The sequence below is a fragment of the Vidua macroura genome, chromosome 3 (assembly GCF_024509145.1).
Source record: "Vidua macroura isolate BioBank_ID:100142 chromosome 3, ASM2450914v1, whole genome shotgun sequence".
NCBI lineage: Eukaryota > Metazoa > Chordata > Aves > Passeriformes > Viduidae > Vidua > Vidua macroura.
Window position 1 is genome coordinate 57,970,630 of NC_071573.1, and position 19,735 is coordinate 57,990,364.

The 19,735-nt window shown below is 34.8% G+C and overlaps 1 protein-coding gene across 2 annotated transcripts in view; it reads right to left on the reverse strand.

The window, feature by feature from the left end:
* Positions 1 to 19,735, reverse strand: part of PCMT1 (protein-L-isoaspartate (D-aspartate) O-methyltransferase) — a 36,140-nt gene that overhangs the window by 14,096 nt on the left and 2,309 nt on the right. For both annotated transcript variants that reach the window (XM_053972743.1, XM_053972744.1), the window contains exons 2-5: positions 9,413 to 9,517; positions 8,240 to 8,271; positions 6,396 to 6,500; positions 2,961 to 3,081 (exon numbers count right to left, since the gene is read on the reverse strand). In XM_053972743.1, coding sequence (XP_053828718.1) covers positions 2,961 to 3,081; positions 6,396 to 6,500; positions 8,240 to 8,271; positions 9,413 to 9,517 — 363 coding nt within the window. The remainder of the gene's footprint in view (positions 1 to 2,960; positions 3,082 to 6,395; positions 6,501 to 8,239; positions 8,272 to 9,412; positions 9,518 to 19,735) is intronic.

Here is a 19,735-nt window from a genome sequence, read left to right on the forward strand (position 1 = left end):
AGTAGCACTGTACAACTCTTCTAAAGAAGCAGCAATGATGTGTTACTGAACCAAGCTGCTGTTCCATCAGAGATGGCAATGGAGAAAGACTTCTTTAGCTTATTCATTCAGATACTGCTAAAAATCATGTAATTTACACAAGGAGGCAGATCCTCATTCCCCAGGGTGCACAGCAGGCATTAGAAGCAGCTGTCTCCAGTATTGCTGGCAAAAGATATGATTGCCAAGTTGAAGAAGCCACTGTGAAAGAAACTGCTGTCGCTTCTGAAGGAGAACACATGTACTCTGAGACATAAATGTCCCTAGTGCACTCTGCCAAGAGAAGTTGGAATGTGACTTCTGCACATCTTATCACTTTACTGAGAGCAGTAAACCAGACCCAAAAACAACTAATCCCTTTGCTCTCAGAATCAATAGCTAACATCTTCAAAAACAGCACACACTCAACCAAAGGGGGGAAAAAAAAATCACACTCCTTCATATGCATCACGCACTGCATGGCTCTTCCCTTTTAAATTCCACTAAAATTCTTACAGTTACAGAAGAAATATATCCACCCACCATGGCAACACAGTTTTAGATATCCAGAACATTTAAAAAATAGTTAAGTTTGCATTCATATATTCAATGTCATTCAAATTACTATATTATTCAATGTCCAAGGGGAAAGAGAAGCCCAAATTTTCAGCTTCTGTTTAAATCCTGAATAATGTCACCTATACTACTCATATCTCCAGTTACGTGCAGCCTGTTAGTGAAGAAATTGTGGTGGTGGGTGGCAGGTGGTGATGAGGAAAAAATGTCTGGACATTTTGATATAAAAGGGTTCTTGCTTATAAATCTAAACCTGATCTGCTGATCACAGTACCCAAGCCTTCAGTGCTTCTATGCAGACCTGTTTCACATGGAGTTGTAGCATGAGCACAGCAACAGAAGAAAATTACTTCCCTCAGTCATTTAGAATCCCTCATCCCCCCTGGCTATGGCTGCCATCAGCAAATAGTGCAGTACAATAGAAGCAGATCTGTACAGCAAAAGTTTTTGCTGAGAACCTGGCATCCATGCAACATATACATTTCAGGATAATCGCTGCAGTCTAGATCTAAGTCTTATTGTCTTAATATGCACATATCAAACATATTTGGCTGCTTCTTGGAACACATAATCTTGTCTAGTTTCATCCAAAAGGAATCAAATATTGTGCTTTCCCAGAGTACTCTCATGTGAGCCAAAGAGTGGTAAGTAGAAGCACTTGAGAGATTCACCTCACTTCCTCCTGATATTAAGAGGAAACAAAATAAAAATCAAGTTTAAAAAAATTTAAAAAAGAAAAAGATACACAAACTAACAAAAGACATGTTAGTCCAAGTATACCTCTTCCCAGCTTCTCAATGCAGTTGTAATGAGACACCCCAAAATAATTTTGGTGTTCCTGAAATGCAGTTATGGTATATGTGAGATATGACAAAGCAGAGTGGAATGGCTGAAGCACACTGTGAAAAGCCAGCAACTGACACACTTGGTCTTATTTCATAAAGCTCCCATCATCAATTAACTGATTTTCACAACTTTTTTGTTTGTGTATTTGGGATGGGGGGTTTTGGGTGGGATTTTCTGTTGCTGTCTTTTTGTTTTAAATTAACAGCTGTCTGGATTCTTGCTCCACATCAAAGAGTTCCCAGGAATCCAACACAGTTGAAACATTCTTCTCCACCTAATTCATAGAAGTATTACTTGTCCATCTGTACTTTTTAAAAATGTACCTCACAACAAAACTATCCACAAGTCTCTTAGTCACCCTGCTATATAGTCAAAAATAATGAAGATAATTATGTTTACTTAGAATTCTACACTTGCAAGACCACCACAACTTGCAAGAGTTTGTTTCAGGAATGACCAGAAGCATAAGTCGAAATTGCTTTTGTACAGCATCAATGGAAATTATTCCCTCAATCCTCCTCTACAGCCCTGGCAACCTAACTTCTTTTCCAAGAAGTTCTGAGACATAAGTGTTCTCAGTGAGATACATTGCATTTTATACATGTGTACGTGTTGATAAACTTATTTAAAAAACATTTAGAAGTCCCTCATTTACAAGAGAAGACCAAGAATCAAAATGGCAATTAAGCTGAGCCAAACATCACATAATAATAATCTTTCCAAGTGTTCTTGTAAGAAGCCTCAAAAAATTTCCAGACCTTCAACTTCTTTTTCAAACATAGTGAATAGAATGACACTTTCTTCTTGCCAGCCTTGCATCTTCTAAGAAAAACAAACATTAACCAAACAAAAAATCCCAAACAAACAAAGAAAAAAACAAACAAAAAACCAAATCCTTTTTTTTTTTAGTAAAAAACATTATTTAAAATAATTCACTGTGCTTTTATCATTTGGGCATTATTTCCACTCAGTAACTCTAATTGAATTAAAGTACTTTGGTGTCAATCAATTCCCTACTATCCAACTACTGTCAATTTTAAAAACAAGTGAAATAAACATCAGTGTTGCATGCTGCCAATCTAGCACATTTTCCACTTGAATCTTTGCATGCATCTTTCTCAACTACTCTATCAGAAATGTGAAGGCTTTCTTAAAACACTCAAATTTAGATGACAGGGTATTTATTCAAGAACAGTTGTGAGTTTAACCCCAATTTTAAATAGCAAATATAACACAACAGACCTTCAGCATGTATTTTTACCAAAAAACCACCACCCAGTTAACCTTTTCTAGTAGAATGATTATATAGTCTTTGAGATCACCAGAAGTCATACGTTGAAAACTGGGGGAAGATACTGATTTTCAAAGGTAATTTAAATTTTAAAGTTTTCATTTGGCTTCTCTTTCTTGGACTTAGCTTATTAAATTCAAACTTTTAATAATATCCAATTCAATCATTTTCAACCAGCTGCTAGAAAGAATATCAGTTTAATTAGTAAGTATATCAGTCTGATGCTCACCAATCAGTTTCACTCTTCCTGAAGACAGCAATGTGGGATCGTCTTTTTTGACATTATTTATTGAGTCATCTACTAGTTCTTTGATATGATCAATTCCTACAACTTGTCCTTTGGGACCAACCTGGAATAAAAATATACAGTTGAACAATTTCTGCTGGTTTTATTTACAGAATGAGTACTTATACTTCCTGACCTCATTTCTCTAAATAAAAACAGGAAAGTGGAAGTATATTTTCCCAATGTTATTAAAACTAATGTTAGAAATGACAGATTTTGACTGCTAGAAGCACCTGATAATTAAAGTGTGTCTGCACAGTTTTGTAAATACTTGTTAAGAGTGATCTTTTTGAGATGTGATTCAGTTGTGTTATATTTGTAAGTGGAGATTTCTTCTTGGAATTTTTAGAAGTTAAATTTGATCATGTTTGTTTTCATTACCTGCAATAAAAAGTAACAATGTCAAGGACAAAGACTAGAACTGATCTCCCTTCACACTGAGTAAAACTTACTAAGGATTAAGGTTCTTCTAGAGAAAACCTACTTCAAGGATTAAATAATGATTTTTATTCAAAAATCATCTCAAGAGTCCTATTCTTTCAGAAGCAAATGCTGCAATTACCAGTCAGGGACAAATTCCCTTCCGCTCACCCTTGCATTCATGAATCTACTTTCAGATTTACAGCTCTCCTCCACAGGAAGAGTGGAACTTCTGAGAGCTCTTAACTCAAAAAAGGTCACAAAATTTCTGTATTCTGAGAGGGGAAAAAAAGGTCTACTAACAAAAACTTCTCCATTACTGGTATTTCTTCCAGAATTTTGTCTTTAGTCCAGAAAAAAACATTCAAAACCAATCCAAATCTTAAAAAAACTGACCACTTTTAACAGGATTCAGCTCAAAGACCACAATAGCAGAGTATGTCCTAGTAAGGCCCATGTTGCCTAACAACTGTCTTTGGACACATCTACATGCACTGTTTATGTTTCTGTATCTTACATTTTAATATTGTTAAGACATATAAAATTAGTAACTGGTTATATTTTTTTTTGTTTTATTATGAACAAGGCCTATGTAAAAAGCATTTAAAAAGCAGGTTAGCTTTTCTTGTTTGAGTGGAAGACCATTCCAGCCTCTGAAACATAGCAACACACAGAGCAAGTTTTCACTGACAGCCATGGCTTGCTGTTCGGAGGAATGCCTGGCAGTCAGTTGTACTATAAGCTGGCAAAAAATCCAGTATATTCCAAACAGTAACATCACAGAAAGGAAAATTTAGCAAAATGTTCAGAGCATGAAATGGCCTGATAAAGTAAGAGAACCTCCTGCTGCATTATGCTATTTCTGAGTACTCATCAATGCCTCTATTACTCTGGAATTGTGAAGCGCATGCAATTGAGACAACACAAAGAGGCACAATTTTTGGATCTCTATGTTAGGAATAAAAATATACACCACTTTTTTCATAAATCCCATACTGACAGGATGAAAACTGTAATTACTTTAATTTGCCAGCAACCTTCAAAAGTAAATAACCTTAAACTTATCTACATAGCTTGCAAAATTACCCTAGATGTTTAACATGAAAATCTAAACAACAATCTTCAAGTCTACTAGTTTACAAGTCTTCAAGTTTACTAGTCTAAGTAAACATAAAGCTTTCCCAGAGGTACCACAAATGAGATTATCATCATAAGAGTAAAATTGTCATCTATGAGCACTGAGGTGCTTGTGCTACAAATGTGAGCTACTAATTCTAGATCTGAAGTAGACTGAGAAGGAACATCAGCATAGTCACAAAAAGCACATCCCCAAGTGAATTTTGGTGGCAAAACACTCAACCATTAATTCCTGTATTATACTGTGTCATGGGGTGACTTTATGATGCTTGTATCCCAACCGTCTGTAACTTCTTTCAAGTTTTTGTTACAGTTAGCAGTGCTATCAAGCAGAATGAAAGCATTTACTCAATTTTTCATTACACACTTCTGTAAGCCATTCCAATGCAAACAACCAAGGAGGATTTATAAGAGGCACATGACATTTATATGGCAATAAAGAGATAGAGGGATTAATTTCAGGAAATTGGAAAGCAATTTCCTTTTTGTGCTGATTCTGACTTCTCCACAGCTTGCTTTAGTAGAAAAAAATGCACAACTACAATTTAGCATGTCCTATTGAAAATGGCTATTCCTTTATGCATTCATAACTTTAGTGAGAAATACATATAGCCTGGACAAAAGTTTTAATGCTTGTAGGCCTGGCATTCCCATGCTAGCATTTGATTACTAACTTCAGAGAACAAAAATAATAGGCAGCAAGTTGAATTAAGTGCCATTTAAAACTTACTCTAAACTGCAGTTTGGTTAACCTATTTCAACTACTTTTTTTTTTTTTCCCCAGATTTTGCAGCTAACACTTAGAAATCTAAATACTTTTGCAAGTGCATTGCCCACTCCTAAACACTCCCAGCTAACTCTTAACACTGGGAAACAGAAGCGATTGCACACTCAAACTGGTGCTTGAATAAGAGAAAACTACGTAGCAAAGAAACTTAAATGAGAAATTATCATATGTATCAACACATTTCAAATTAACTTTGCAGAAAGACAAAACAAAAAATCAGGTTGGCAGTTTAATGAATCATAATCTAATCATAAAGCAATTATAAAGCCCTGGAAGAGAGAAATAACTGATTATATTCCTCTTCATTAATCAGTCTAAGAATACAATTGCTACAGCCACTAAAATCCAAAATTTTAAATCTTTTTTATTTTTTCATCTTTGTTTTTCCCCAATGTAAGATAGGGAAGAACACAGAAAATTCCTTAGGTACAGGTTGAATAACCCAATTGAGATTAAGTTACTTGGCAAAGACATAAAATTTAAATTAATATCTAAAGTTAAAAAGGTTAAATGGACACCTACAGTAATTCTTGTACAATATAAAAAAAAAGCAACTAAATTCAAAGAAAATGTATTATATACACAAGATATTTTCCTGTGGAAATAAGATTCTTTTACGCCTCACTGAGCTCTCATTGTAACAGGAATCTGTGACAATTTATCACAATGAGAACATTCACAGCCACACAAGATAACGAAATTTGAACTGTTCAAGACAAACATCTTATTCCTTCAAGATATAAAGTAACAACTAAAATTCAATCATTAAGAAAAACCCAAAACAATCCCAAAACCCTAAACTTCCTCACTAGGGGGTTTCTTCACCATTACACCATTTATTGGGCTATTTAACTTGAACATCTATTATCAGCTACCCTAAGAAATGGGTACCAATCACACCCAGGAGAATAAATTATTTTCTGTACAATATACTTCAGTCCATTATGAAAGATGCTTTTCTTTGCCCTGTAATTCAGAGTTACACTCGAGTCCAAGCAGTTCTGATGATCAAGTGATTGAACTAAACAACTCACCATTCGCGAAAAGCATGCTGTAAGAATTCCACTTCCAGATCCTACATCGAGTGCTTTGGCTCCTTCATGTAGCTGATCAGATAGAAGTTCAAGTGCATACGCATGCTAAGAGAACACAGAGAGAGAAAATTTCAAATTATTTTAAGTGTCTGTTTTACTCAATATATGTTAATTTCTTCAGAGATTTTGGGAAATGCCCTGAGCATTTGTGTAAGAAATTTCAGAATCATTTTTATTACAAAAAAAGGGGGGGAAGGAGTTAACTACATGACATTGTTATTATCATTGTTATTTCATTAGCTTAAAAAAATTTAATGAGGTTTTTTTATTTTTTTTGGTTAGTATTCATATACAAAGCCTCATCTGACCATTCACACTTCTAGCACAGACTATTTATGTATTAGAAAAGACATTATAAATCAGTTTATTTCTCCTCAGGTCTGCTGACTCTTACTATTCTGGCAGTATATGGCCAATAGAGAACTTAGTTTATCATTATGCTATATGCATTGGAATAACCTGATACAAAAGCTAACTAGGAAGAAGGCAGCTCCAGAGTATCAAGGAAAATGGCTATTAAAACTACCTCCTGTATTACCTGCACGCTTGCTGAATCAAAGAATAGGAAAAAGAAGTTGTCTCTTACAAATAGCAAATAGCCAGGCTCACGGATGAAATGCAGTAGTTTACAGACACACTTGATAACTTTTGCTTTCCTATGTGGTGGACCAGTACACAAACTAAGCATAGGCTGCACACTAAAAATTCAATTTGTTCTTTCATGTTTCAGAGATAGCCATTACCACACTCTTTCAGCTTAATCCATCCCACCCAGAAAATATAAATAATTAGAATATTCTCTGTTAGAACATTCTTTGTTAATATTTGCTTATTACCTTTTTGCTCTAACACTTCATATACTACTAGTGTTAACCATTGGAAAAATAATGACTTAAGGGACTTAAAATTTTGAAGCATAATTAATACTTATTTTTCCCCTTAGCAACAGTACTTTTTTTCAGTCTTTTCTTGAATAATATTGTTAGCATCTCTATACAAAATTCCTGGGTTTTTTTATATTGATAACTAGGTAAATTCTAAGCCAACTACACAGTTTTTAGTAAAGAGAAGCAGACTTTTACTATGTTTTGACACCTTCCAAACATCACAAAGACAAAATACTTGCTTCTATTTACCTTGTATCTCAAATAAAGAAACACAGAAAAATTGTATCTGCTTTAGATGCATGCACTGAAATCCCAACTGGAACACTCACTCTGGTCTCAAACCACTCCCAAAAAGCCCTGCAACTCAGTACAATGTATCTTTTTTCCTGTCCAAAGATTTAAAGGCATTACCGTAGTACCATACTATAGGAATCACTGTCATTCACTCCTGAATTCTTATGATTTTATATATTACAAAGTAATTTATAATGAAAAGATCTCTGGAAATCTTCTGGTCCAGTCCTATTTCAATACATGGGCATTTCAAATTAGGCTTCTTAGAACCCTGTTCAGTCAGCGTCCTTGTATATCAAAGAACAGAATTTCCACAAGCTGCAAAGCCTTTTTCAGGGCTTAACTACCCTCATAGTTTTTTTTAACTCTAGAAACTAATCAGGATTTCCTATGTTACATTTTTTTGCCTACCATCCCTCATCCTATTACTGTACATCTGCAAGAAAAATCTTGATCAATCTTTTCCACTTCCTCACAGTAAGCAGTTCACAAAAGTGTCACTGCAATCAACTGCTCATCAAATTTACTAGGGTAAATATTTTATTTCAAAAGCACCTGGGTATTTATAAAATCACTATACTAATCACCTAGCTTAAAGCTTACCATGTGTGGAGCACTGATTGTTGCTTGGAAACCTGTAAAACAAGAGAATGAGAGATGTTCATTGTTGTTCAGAGAGTAACCTTACAATCTTTATTACCTTGACTGTAAAGTGCAACACCTTCACTGTCACCCTCATTCAGGGTACAACATCCACACCCCAGCAGTTACACAGGTACTCTACATTAGAACTGAGTTAGGGTACCTCAGCTGAAAGCTACGCTGTGTCAACTCTGCACAGGAAAAAAAAAAAAGGCTTTTATCCTTGATCTCAGTTACAATCTCCATTTTGTCACTATACATTGAATGAATATCACATAATGAGCAAGCAGGTCTAATTCAGAAGAGTAGTGTCTCCCAAAATAATGTAATTTCTTTTTAGTCAGCCCCTACATAAAAACCTGAATTTGTCAGTTTGAGTTTCATGTAATGGAGACCATTGAACATCTGGAGAACAACCTCATGTGTTTTGCAAACAGCAAATGAGAACAAACACCTATAAGAATGGGAGGAACACTCACCTATATTTGTTTTTGTAAAGATACATAAGCCTTTGAGTATGTATCTTAAAATATTTTTTAATTTTCCTATATAACTAACAAAATCCTAATAAAATTCACTTACCACATACAATTAAAGTATGTGAAGGGAGAAGATCAAGAAAAAAGAATTTAGTACATATACATAGCTCATTTTCTTGTCTTGGAAAGATAAAACTGGGACCTGGATGGAAAATTACTGTCCTATCAGTAGACCTGCCTATTCAAAGCCTATTTTTAAAGATTTCACATAATGATTTAAGAAACTTTGCGTTGGTCCCAACTGAATAATTTCTGTAAAGACAAGGAATGTTTTGACCATAAACTGGATGCGAATTATTTTTATATATTTACATCAGTGACACCATCATAAGTTGCTGTGGTTTGAAAAATAAACACATATTTACACATACCAATATTGGCTGAAATCACCTCTCTACCTGATGTATCCTAATATGCCAACTGCATTCCACAAGAAATTGAAGCTTAGTTGAAATGTATGCAATAAATTGATGAAGAACTAAACAACCTTCCAAATAAAAAAAAATATTTTCACATTCTTAACACATAAATGACAAAAGCAGTCACAGATACACAAAGGAAAACAATCTCCATCACTTTTGCAGGATGCTCTTACCTATAGACTGTGGAGAGTCCATGTAGGGGTTGTACTTTGCATAGTGGCAACGGTCTGTAGCCAGCATTACTTCAAATACCTTGTCTGTTTTGATTATTCCATTTTCTATAAACAAACAAATAGATAAAAATGAAGGCATTGTTTCTCTTCTGCAGTGCAGGAGTCTGTGAAATATGTTAACATATTCATAGCATTGTGAGAAATCATGTACCTTACACAGATCTTACACTCTTACCCTTGTGATACTGCCCATGGCAGGGATTGGACTACATCATCCTTAAAGGTCCCTTCCAGCCCAAACCCTTCCGTGATACTAAAATTAAATCTGGAGTCCAGAGATCAAATGATGCTTAAGCCAGTGACTGTTGAACAAGACTTTCCCAGCAGTTACAAATGCTTTCTTGAAACCACTTGAGAAGATCTACTCCCTAGGAAAACTCAACTTCATGCACACCTTTGATAAATCCTGAAAATACAGTCAGTAAGAAATTAGTATTACTACACACACCAAACAAGATATACTTCATATTTCTAAGAAGCCATACAAGTAGTTATTGAAAAATATACAAAAGCAAGTTAGAAATGTTAAGGTGAAGCATCATTGATCAGTACTTTAGTTTCCAGGTCTGTTTGTCTTGTGTTAGCAGAAAAAAAATCCATTTGTTAAGAAACTCCCACTGAATCTGAATTCTTATGCTGGGGCAGACTGAGGCCAAAAAGTTTTTATAACAAAACACTTTGAAGCTTTTTCCACTTTTCAAAATAAAATATAAATGCACATGCATGTAAAATGCCAGAAGCAGCCATTTTTCCTTGCTGTTTTGTAGAAGTTTTTTAAACATTGTTAATTCTATTATTTTGAAGTTCCCAAGAGCCCATTAATGAATAACAGAAAACTCTGGAAAACAAATGGAAGAAATTAATTAATTATTTGCATTAAAAGATTATATAAACTACAAATAACTGACATTTCAATGATGGATTGCTTCTTTAAATATGGATTTATTTGCAAAATTATACTTTAGAAGGAAAAAAAAAAAGATAATTTAAGCGCCATTAATATCTAACCCAAAACATTAAAATCAGATTATGGAACTTGTGTAAGATTGTCCTGAAGTTGGACCAGGGTTTTTGTTTTTTTTTTTAAAAACACACCTGTGCCCAGGAATGGGCTAACTTCTGCAGAGACTTTACTGACTGTTTACTGGATGCTCCCAACTACACCTATTAATCATGGGATTTTCCTGTCTTTTTTTCGTATCTACTATTTGTGTCCAGAATTAATTATCCTATATAATATAGACTTGAATTCAGAGAGGAAAATCATTCCTCAGATCATATTCATTTTTGGTCTGAAGACAAAGTATCACATAGAACTGGAAAAGAAATATACTATTACTAAGGAAAACTGTAAGGAAAACGATTCCTTTTAAAAATATATTATTTTTTAGAAATATTTCTGTATCTGGTAACTCCCAGAAAAAGCATACACTCCACTCACAGGCCCCTCACATTAGATATATCCTGTTCTTTGACTTCATTTTGAACTGAATACTACAGCAGTTCCAGTTAGGGGAAACTCATTTCAATCCAAGATTTTAAATTTGAGCCAGCAGGCATTTGCAGCAGTTCAGAAGTTTACTTACTGAGCAAAACTGTACCCAAAAGAAAACAAACAAATCAATCAATTAATACACTGGCACTAACAACAGAGGATAGTAAGGAAAAAAAGTTTTCCCTGACCACTAGAAATTAGTTGGGATTAGTTGTATAGCAGTTCTGTGAACAAAGCACAGAAACCAAAAAAATCAAACTTTTACTCTTAGAGTCTCATTAGGAATCACTAAGAAGTTAGTATCTCCAAACCAAATGGAGACTTTAAAAAAAGGAGAATAAGCAAGTCTAATTATAACAGAAGTGAGGAGATAAAGGCTCTAGGGGGCTGAAGGGATGTCAAAAAGCAGTAGCCAAGAAGCACTCACAAAAGGTCTAAAATAGTGATTTATTTCTTTACCTGCAGATAGGTGTATATATTCTAGAACTATAGGTAGCCAACTGCTCTTTCCTTTTGTGCCTTGTGGAATAAACATGCAGAGAACAAAAAGAACAAGCTTCCAGCTTGGAAGTGCAACTGCAGGGCCCTATGATAAGGCCAAGAACCTTCTCTAATTTCACAAAACTTAGCTTCAGTCAAAGTACATACAACTATCAAATAAGATGCTTACAGTGACAGGCAAATTACCAAAAAAAAAAAAAAAAAAAAAAAAAAAAAAAAAAAAAAAAAAAAAAAAAAAACCACCAAAAAAAAAAAAAAAAAAAAAAAAAAAACACACAAAAACAAAAAACACCCAAAAAACCAAACCTGAAAACAGAAACTACTAATATTCTACAGATTTTCAGGATGCTCTCATTCAGCAAACAATCATGAGATTTGCTGACTGTTGTACTTACTGTCTTTGATTATTGTAATATTTTCATTAGTAAATAAGAATTGAAGAAAGTTACCCATACTCAGAACCTGTGGGAGAAACTGAATCTGCTGTCAGCTGTTTATTTCAATTATTGAATAACACTTCATTCTCATAAAAAAGACCAACACCCTCTCAGCCACCCCCCACAGATTAAGTCTGCTTTTCAAATTTGCTTATTATACAATGGAAACATCATCAAATTTTAGGTGGGAATTAAGAAAAACAATCAAGCCCTAAACAGTAAGGTCAATATTGACTTAGTTGTCATTTTTGTTGTGTTGATAACAATAAGATTTTTTTTCTTAGTCTCACAGCTGAATATAGCGAAACATAGCAACTGTAAGTACCAAACTCCAAAAAAGTTCTTTCTTTCCTTCAACAGTCAGTCCCAAGATGACCAGCTGCCAGGATCTTAATTCTGTCTGAAACGTGTCTCTATCAAATTTTCAATTAAGTCAAGAAAACAAGTATATCCCCTGAAGAAGCCAATAATAGAAGCTTATATTGCAAAGAAGACTTTCTAATTTTATGACCTCTGTACCAAAAAAATAAAAAAAATTAACTATTAATAAAATGCTCACTAAAACCATTTTCTAAATCTTAAAACGAAGCTATATATTGCAAGAAAATAATTCACAATTAAATGCATAGTAGAATATCCTTTCCAATTATAATGTGCACAGAAATCTCTCCTTGAGAAGACTGCTGGGTTTCAAGAACGATAATCAGTTTGTACTGTAAACAAATCAGATACTCAAGTGTTTACAAGCAAAGGATAATACACAAACACACTGACGGCTTGAAATAAAAAAGTAAAGTCAAATAAAACAGAGTTATATCAGCACAGCTTCCAAGCTTCAAAGGGCTGAAGCTGAAAAGTAAGTACTTAACAGTGAAGCACTGCCTGCCAAGTTCAAGAGTTGCTCTGTGCAGAGGCTGTGGCAATGACAACTTGACATAATTGGAGCATGTTTTGAAAACTCTCTCTGGTCTGCCTCTTTTCCACAAATAACACCATGAAAACAGGAAAAGAACTCAGAGCAGTCCTTGGACTTGAAGGTGGGAATATACCACTGTTGAATGTAACCTGGGAAACCAGGCAGTTGGCTGTCAGAGAGCAAGAAAAGAAGAATCTGAAAAGGCACCATGGACTTGCAACAAGTAAACAACCTATCTTTTTATTTTGTCTTTTATTTAGCAACAAATGCACTACTGAAGTGCTTGTGTTTCAAAGAATTGCCTACCTCACTGATGGTATCCTGACTGTTGACCAAACATGTTTTCTAACCAAACCATAAAATACTAGCAGTCAACATTTACACCAACACTGGCTTCCAGATCAGAAAAGAGAATGTGTCACTGCCACATGATCCAGCACACAAGCTTACTATACAAACCATAACACCTACTCAAACTCCTCCTGTGGCTGACTTTATGTATTAAAAAAATCCTCATGCAGATCCCAAAACCATTTACTACTTCGACATCCAGAAGTAGTGCAACTACTTCAGCATCCACATAGTTCAGCTTCTTAGATTACTTTCTCCATAACCACTGCAGAATACTTCACTTAGGAAGATGAATTTTGAGCGAAACAGTGATATTTTGAAATCATACAGAGATCTTAAGGCATGATGCAAAGCACATACAGCTTTATGTTACAAAAGATTCATTCATGTAGATGGAAATTACTGATGTGACAAATCATAAAATGGTTTGGGTTAGAAGAATCCTTCAAGGTCAACTAGTTCCTTCTTATGTTGGGAGCCCCAGAGCTAGATGCAGCACTCCAGGTGGGGTCTCACCAGTGCAGAGCAGAGGAGTAGAATTGCCTCCCCTGCCCTGCTGGCCATGACACTTTTGATGGAGGACAGTTTGCTCTCCACAAACTTGCAGAGTGCACTCGATCCCACTGTCAGTGTAAATGACAAAGATGTTAAACAACACCAGTCCAAGTGCCAACCCCTGAGGAACACCACTCGTCACGGTCTACAACTGAACATAGAGCTTTCGACCACAACTCTTTTGAGTCCTACCACCCAGCCTTATCTATCAAATAGTCCATCCATCTAATTCATGCCTCTCACTTTTAAAGATATGGATATAGTGCAGGACAGTGTCAAATGACAGTCTCCACCTGACCCATGAAAACCAGCTAGTAGTTTTCCAGAGGAGAATGGGCTGGAACAGAACCACATCCTGATTTGCAAGCAATGTGAAGACTGTTTGTTTTAAGCACCTGATCAACTGACATTTTTAAAGTCAGGGTCTTTTTGTTTGAGCAGAGGAAGAAAAAAAAAATAGGAAAGAATGTGGTTCAGTTAATAGAATTTTATTTAGTAATGAGCATAGGAAGATTTCACTGTAAAGCATGAACACAAAGAAAGCACTTAGAACAAGAAGTGATGCATCAGCACCCTAAAATCCAGTAACGGACACTGACCCAAACCATACAAAGCTCTTTGTGCTAAATAAATTGAAAGTAGGTGTTTGTAAACAAGTGTCTCTTATACCACTCACACATGCAAATTTCTTGTGCTTTGCTGATAATTTAAGAGCTATCTGCCTCAAATATTCAGCTGTCCATCTATTTTCACTGTGATTTGGATTCACAATATCCAAACATTATCCAAAGGAGGTTGCATACAGCTCACTGGAAGGAATCACTTGAGTGTCTCTTGTTCAGAGACACAACGACAGAAAGACTGAGGAAAGCAAAAGTCCATCAGAGTTAATCTTACAGCCCAGAAATGAAACACAAATATCAAGTCCCATGAAAATTCTAAAGTGACAGAAATTTTTTAAAAATAGGAGTAATAATAGGATTAATAATAATAATAAATATTCAATTACCATTTAAATGCTACTCAAAACCTGCAGAGGTAAAACGGGAATCATAAGCTAGGCTCAACACAAACTAGCATACAGCCTCAAGCTTCAATTAAATACAAACTTACCTGTCAACATTTCACTCTTATTTTAAAGTAGCATTCCCTCCCTATTTAATAAGGATCACCTTCAAAAACAACCCATCCACTTTGGTGTAACGGGTAAGAGTTTTCTATTCATTTTCATGGATCTGAAAGTCTGCAGTTAACTAATTTAGACATTTCAACCACAGCTGTATTGCCCCCTCCTACCACAGGGCAGTGTTGCAAAGTTGGTATTAACCATTTTTTTCTCCAGGGGAGAAGAAAGGCCTGCTAAACACAGCCTTCCAGCACACAGATTTATACAGAAGTTCTCTGTAATGTACTCACATTTATCATAATAATTATGTTGATTTCATCTAAATCTGTATCAGCAGCTAAATGAAGAAACTTTGAGGAATACATGAAATAAAAAGGTAACTTTAGGGTTGGTTTCAGCATGCAAAACATAGAACCTCATTTTCCAATGAACTTTAACACCCATGTGCGGATGAGGGAGACTTCAGCATCTGAGCACTCCTCAATCCCTCAACATTTGAGAAGGCTGAACTTCACTTACACATCACATGGAAATTCAAAACTAAAGAGCTCAATACAAACTGACAACAACCATCAGTAATAATCAAAAATGTTGCAAAGGTTAAGATAAAGTTAGCTGGATCAGACAGAAGGACAGGGAACTCTCTTCACAATAAGGCTTGCGGCAAAACTACTTACAGCTTTAGTAGATCTGTAAAGAAGGCAGATGGTGCACATCTCACACCTTACTGAGCAGATTCCATGCAACTACTCTGCAGTTTTCAGAAAAGCCAATGCTGTTAAGACCAGCAGCTAGACCACATGAAGAGTTTGTCATTATGAAGGTGGTTTCATTAAGGCACTAGTACTACACGAAAGTTGAGGAATATCAGCAAAATATAACTCTGACTCTTGGGGCAAAATGACAAAGAAATGTCCTATTAACAGAAATTAGGAAGAATTTCTGAAGCTGTATTTCAACAGTGCAAGCATTTAAAACTATTTTGTCCTCAAGTCCACGATTGAAGTATTCAGGTTCTGAAGTCTTAAAATGCAACTCAAAAGTCAGCCAGTCCAAAAGTCCACAGTTTACTGATCTCGAACTTTAAGAGAGTTCACTCAGTTTTTGCCAAATGTTGGCAATTTAAATTAAAAATTAAAACATTAATAAAATTAATTAAAAAATTAATACAATTATTTACTTAAAGTGTTACGTAGCGCTAAAGAACATGACTTTGAGGCATTAAGGGATAACAGTCACATAAACAATCACTCAAAAGAACATGAACATTATACATTTCTTTCTAGGCTTTCCAGTAGCTCTTAGTGATCTCCTGATACTACATCAGGATGAAAGAAACAGTAGCATTAAAATAAAAGCTTAGAGTTGTACTGAAGCTAAACCATAGAAGATTCCCTCTTTTTAAAATGCCTATATGCAGCAGTAATGACCTGTTTTGGACACATTTGCATTATCATTTCCATTTTGCTATGGATTACTAGGCAGCTTCAAACCACCAGAAAAAATCAAATCATGACATTCACATACAAAAATAAAAATATATCTTCAATCAAGCAAAAAAATGAAATATTTTAAATTAAAATTATTTATTAGGAGTTATAAAGATTTGCGATGTAAATCATCAGCAAAAAATGGCCTCTTTTTTTCTTGAATGATCAAGGACTTGGATTTTGATGCACTGAATTTTGGGAGTGTCTGGGAAAGTATGGGTATGCTTTTAACATTACACTGACATCCTGTCTAACATTAAGGGAAAAAACATGCCAACAACGAAGAACCAGTTAAGAACACAATCTTAATTTACACACCAATAAAACGTGATAAATGTTATTAAATTTAGGTTGGGTTTTTTCTTTCTGTTATAATTTCCTATTATTTGGGATATCTAGTTGTCTTGATTTACATGAAGGCCTGCCTCTTAAAAGATCAAGGGTATAGAAATTCCTTCAAAACATTTCACTGATATGGGCAAATCACTAGCAAATACTTAAATCTTACTTAAAAATAAAAAAGTTTCACAGCAACTCCTTTAGGCGATTATTCAAATTACTTGCTAACAAAATTTTTTTTTAAAATCTCAATGCTCCAAAAAATAGCATCACAGATTTCAAGGCTGCCACCTGAGACATGAACTAAATTTAAGAAATTTTAGATATTCTTAAATTAACTTGTCAGTGGATGTGTTAACTTTTTATTGAAAAAAAAATAGCTCACTTTCTAACCCTTTCACTACCTGGTCATAAGTTACAATGCTTAGTCACTGAAGCCTCAATACATTCATGATGAAGGAAAAGGTGGTCACTGAATGCACATGACAGGCAGCATAAATACTTGTACAGGGGAGTCATTAAGTTTGCTCTAATTTTCCATTATTATTCCCCTTCTTCATGTTCATCCAAGTTACATTACTCTTCCTTAAACAAAATTAGACAGATGTAGAAGAGATGTGATAAACAAAGGGAAAAGATATGGCAGAGGAAAATAAACAAAACCAAACCAATGTTTACTACTTGCTGAACCTAGCTTAGGTTTATTATATGCAATGCTTTCCCATGCATGGCAGTTCCCAAAGAGATTTTTTGTGCAATAAGAAACTTGCATCAAAAGTGCAGATTCATTGCAGATAAGCCTTCATCCTGACGAAGCATGCCAAGATGCCATTTTTAATTATTTAACATTTAAATAATTAAAACACTTGGAGAAATACCTTTAGCATATTTAAAAATAGAATTCCCAGACCCTGATAATACTTGAATATATACTGATTTCAAGCATCATTCACATTGAAAAATTAAGACTCTGATCTTATTATGTAAGGTGCAAAATTCTGTGGAATCTTGTAAATTACAGTTGCTAACTTTTGCAACACAAGTTTATCAGGTGAGGAAGGTAAAAGAATGGTAGCAAGAAACAAATCCACAGATGGTTAACAACTTCTGCCACAGACAAGTTAACCCACTTTCACTGGGAAATGTGGATTCAAGAGCAGGTATACATGATGAAAACACCATTGACATAACATGATCAGAAAAATAAGCAAAGCAAGTTTGTCCTATGGCAGCATGACATTGACTGGAGGGAAAAGGCGCAATAAGGAAACTCAGTGAACTTTGATTGCTTGTGAATTGGACAGGGAACCAATTTTTCTGTCCTTCACATGGGAAAGCTGATTTCTAAGATGTTGGCATGTAAAGTAGCAGGACTTGGCAAAAGCCCAAGTATGAAAGAAGCTGAAATGATCTTATAGTAACCTATCAGTGGATAGCTGAAGATAGACAGGGGAAAAAAGTAACAGATTTAGAATTTAAAGACTTTCAACCAAGCAAGACAACAGTAAATAACTCACCAATTCTTTTCCTCCTTCCATAGCACCTCTATATGACAGATGTATAATTTTAAAACATCTCCTGTCAGTTATTTATTTAAACACAGGTAATTATTTCTTTGTTTAGCATGATTTCAACCCTATTGTAACCTGCATTTAGAGAGCTTCCTAGAAATGTTTTCTGCTAAAAGATTTTAGTTTAAATATATTTTTGGGAGAAGTTTACTCAAGTTTGAAGGCATATGTTCAACTATTTTCAGTTAGGAAGAAGCAAAGATTTAAATAATTATTCCCTGAAGGTGAAAAATGTTTGTTTTAAGGCTTTAATGAACAAAGAATAATTCAGATTAAAAAAGGCATTTTTAAAAAATGAGAAGTACTTTCAAGAACCGCTGAAACAAAGCAGCTGAACCGCTCGTAGCAACAGCACATTCAAGGACAGCATTTTTGTTGTGAAGAGCGTGTTTTAAACAAGTTTATTTTGCATATGTCAAATTGTGCATCTATGATGCCTCAAATTAACAGCGCAAAAAGATGTTTACAGTGCAACAAGAAGTTAAAAATCAAAACAAAACAATGTACTGCAACATTCTTCAGTCACTTGTCCTTAAGCATGTGCTGAAAAACATGCAAAGTTCCTTATTAGTTTGTCCCTTTTAAGACAGGACAGCAAAGATAAAGCCTATAAAGAATAACTGCCTAAATCTGCATTGTAAATACCCAGAATCACTTGTCACTGCCCTAATACAATGATTGTTACATTACAGAAAAGTTAGTTCTACAGTTAAGGCAACACTGAAACGAGCAGTAAAGCAAATGTTACAAAATGGAGAATTTTATTGCCACGAAACAGAAGCACTAGTAACTGTCAGTAACAGCTTATAATTAAGAATAATCTTTATAGCTGTTTTAAAGGAAAAGAACATGCAGCGTACAGGAATCTTCCAATGATGTTTTATTTGGAAGCAAAACCACTTTAATAAGTTCCCATTCTCCCCAGCCCTCATTAATCCACAACCAAATTTACTGCTTCTCTAACCATAATAGTACAACAGCTTATAGACATTGAGGAGTTTAAATCTTGATGTTTCACAAGTCATGAGAAAGTGACCCAGTCTTACAGCACTGCCTCTCTCACAGGCAATTCTGCTAGAACAGTCAAGAGAAGAATTGTGGCATAAGGGCAGGGGCAAGAACCTCTCCACCAGGATTTACTGCAGAAGAAAACATACATGTGTCACTATAACCTGCCTTATTTTCTTTAAGTTATGCAAAATATACACTACATCACACACATATTTACTAAGTTACACACAAAACAAAAGTTTTGTCCACAAAACTGGACAACATCAAATTAACCTCATTCAATTTGCATTCTCACTTTTAGCATAAAATGCTGTAAATGCTATGTAGCTGTTTTTAGAGAGGGGAAAATACATTGATGGATCTACTACTCCAAAAGAATTCTCTGGAACATTTTAGTCTTTCTTTAACCAATAATTTTTAAGTTTGTTGAAACATATCTGGGGGAATTGTATGACATTAAACAGTACTTTC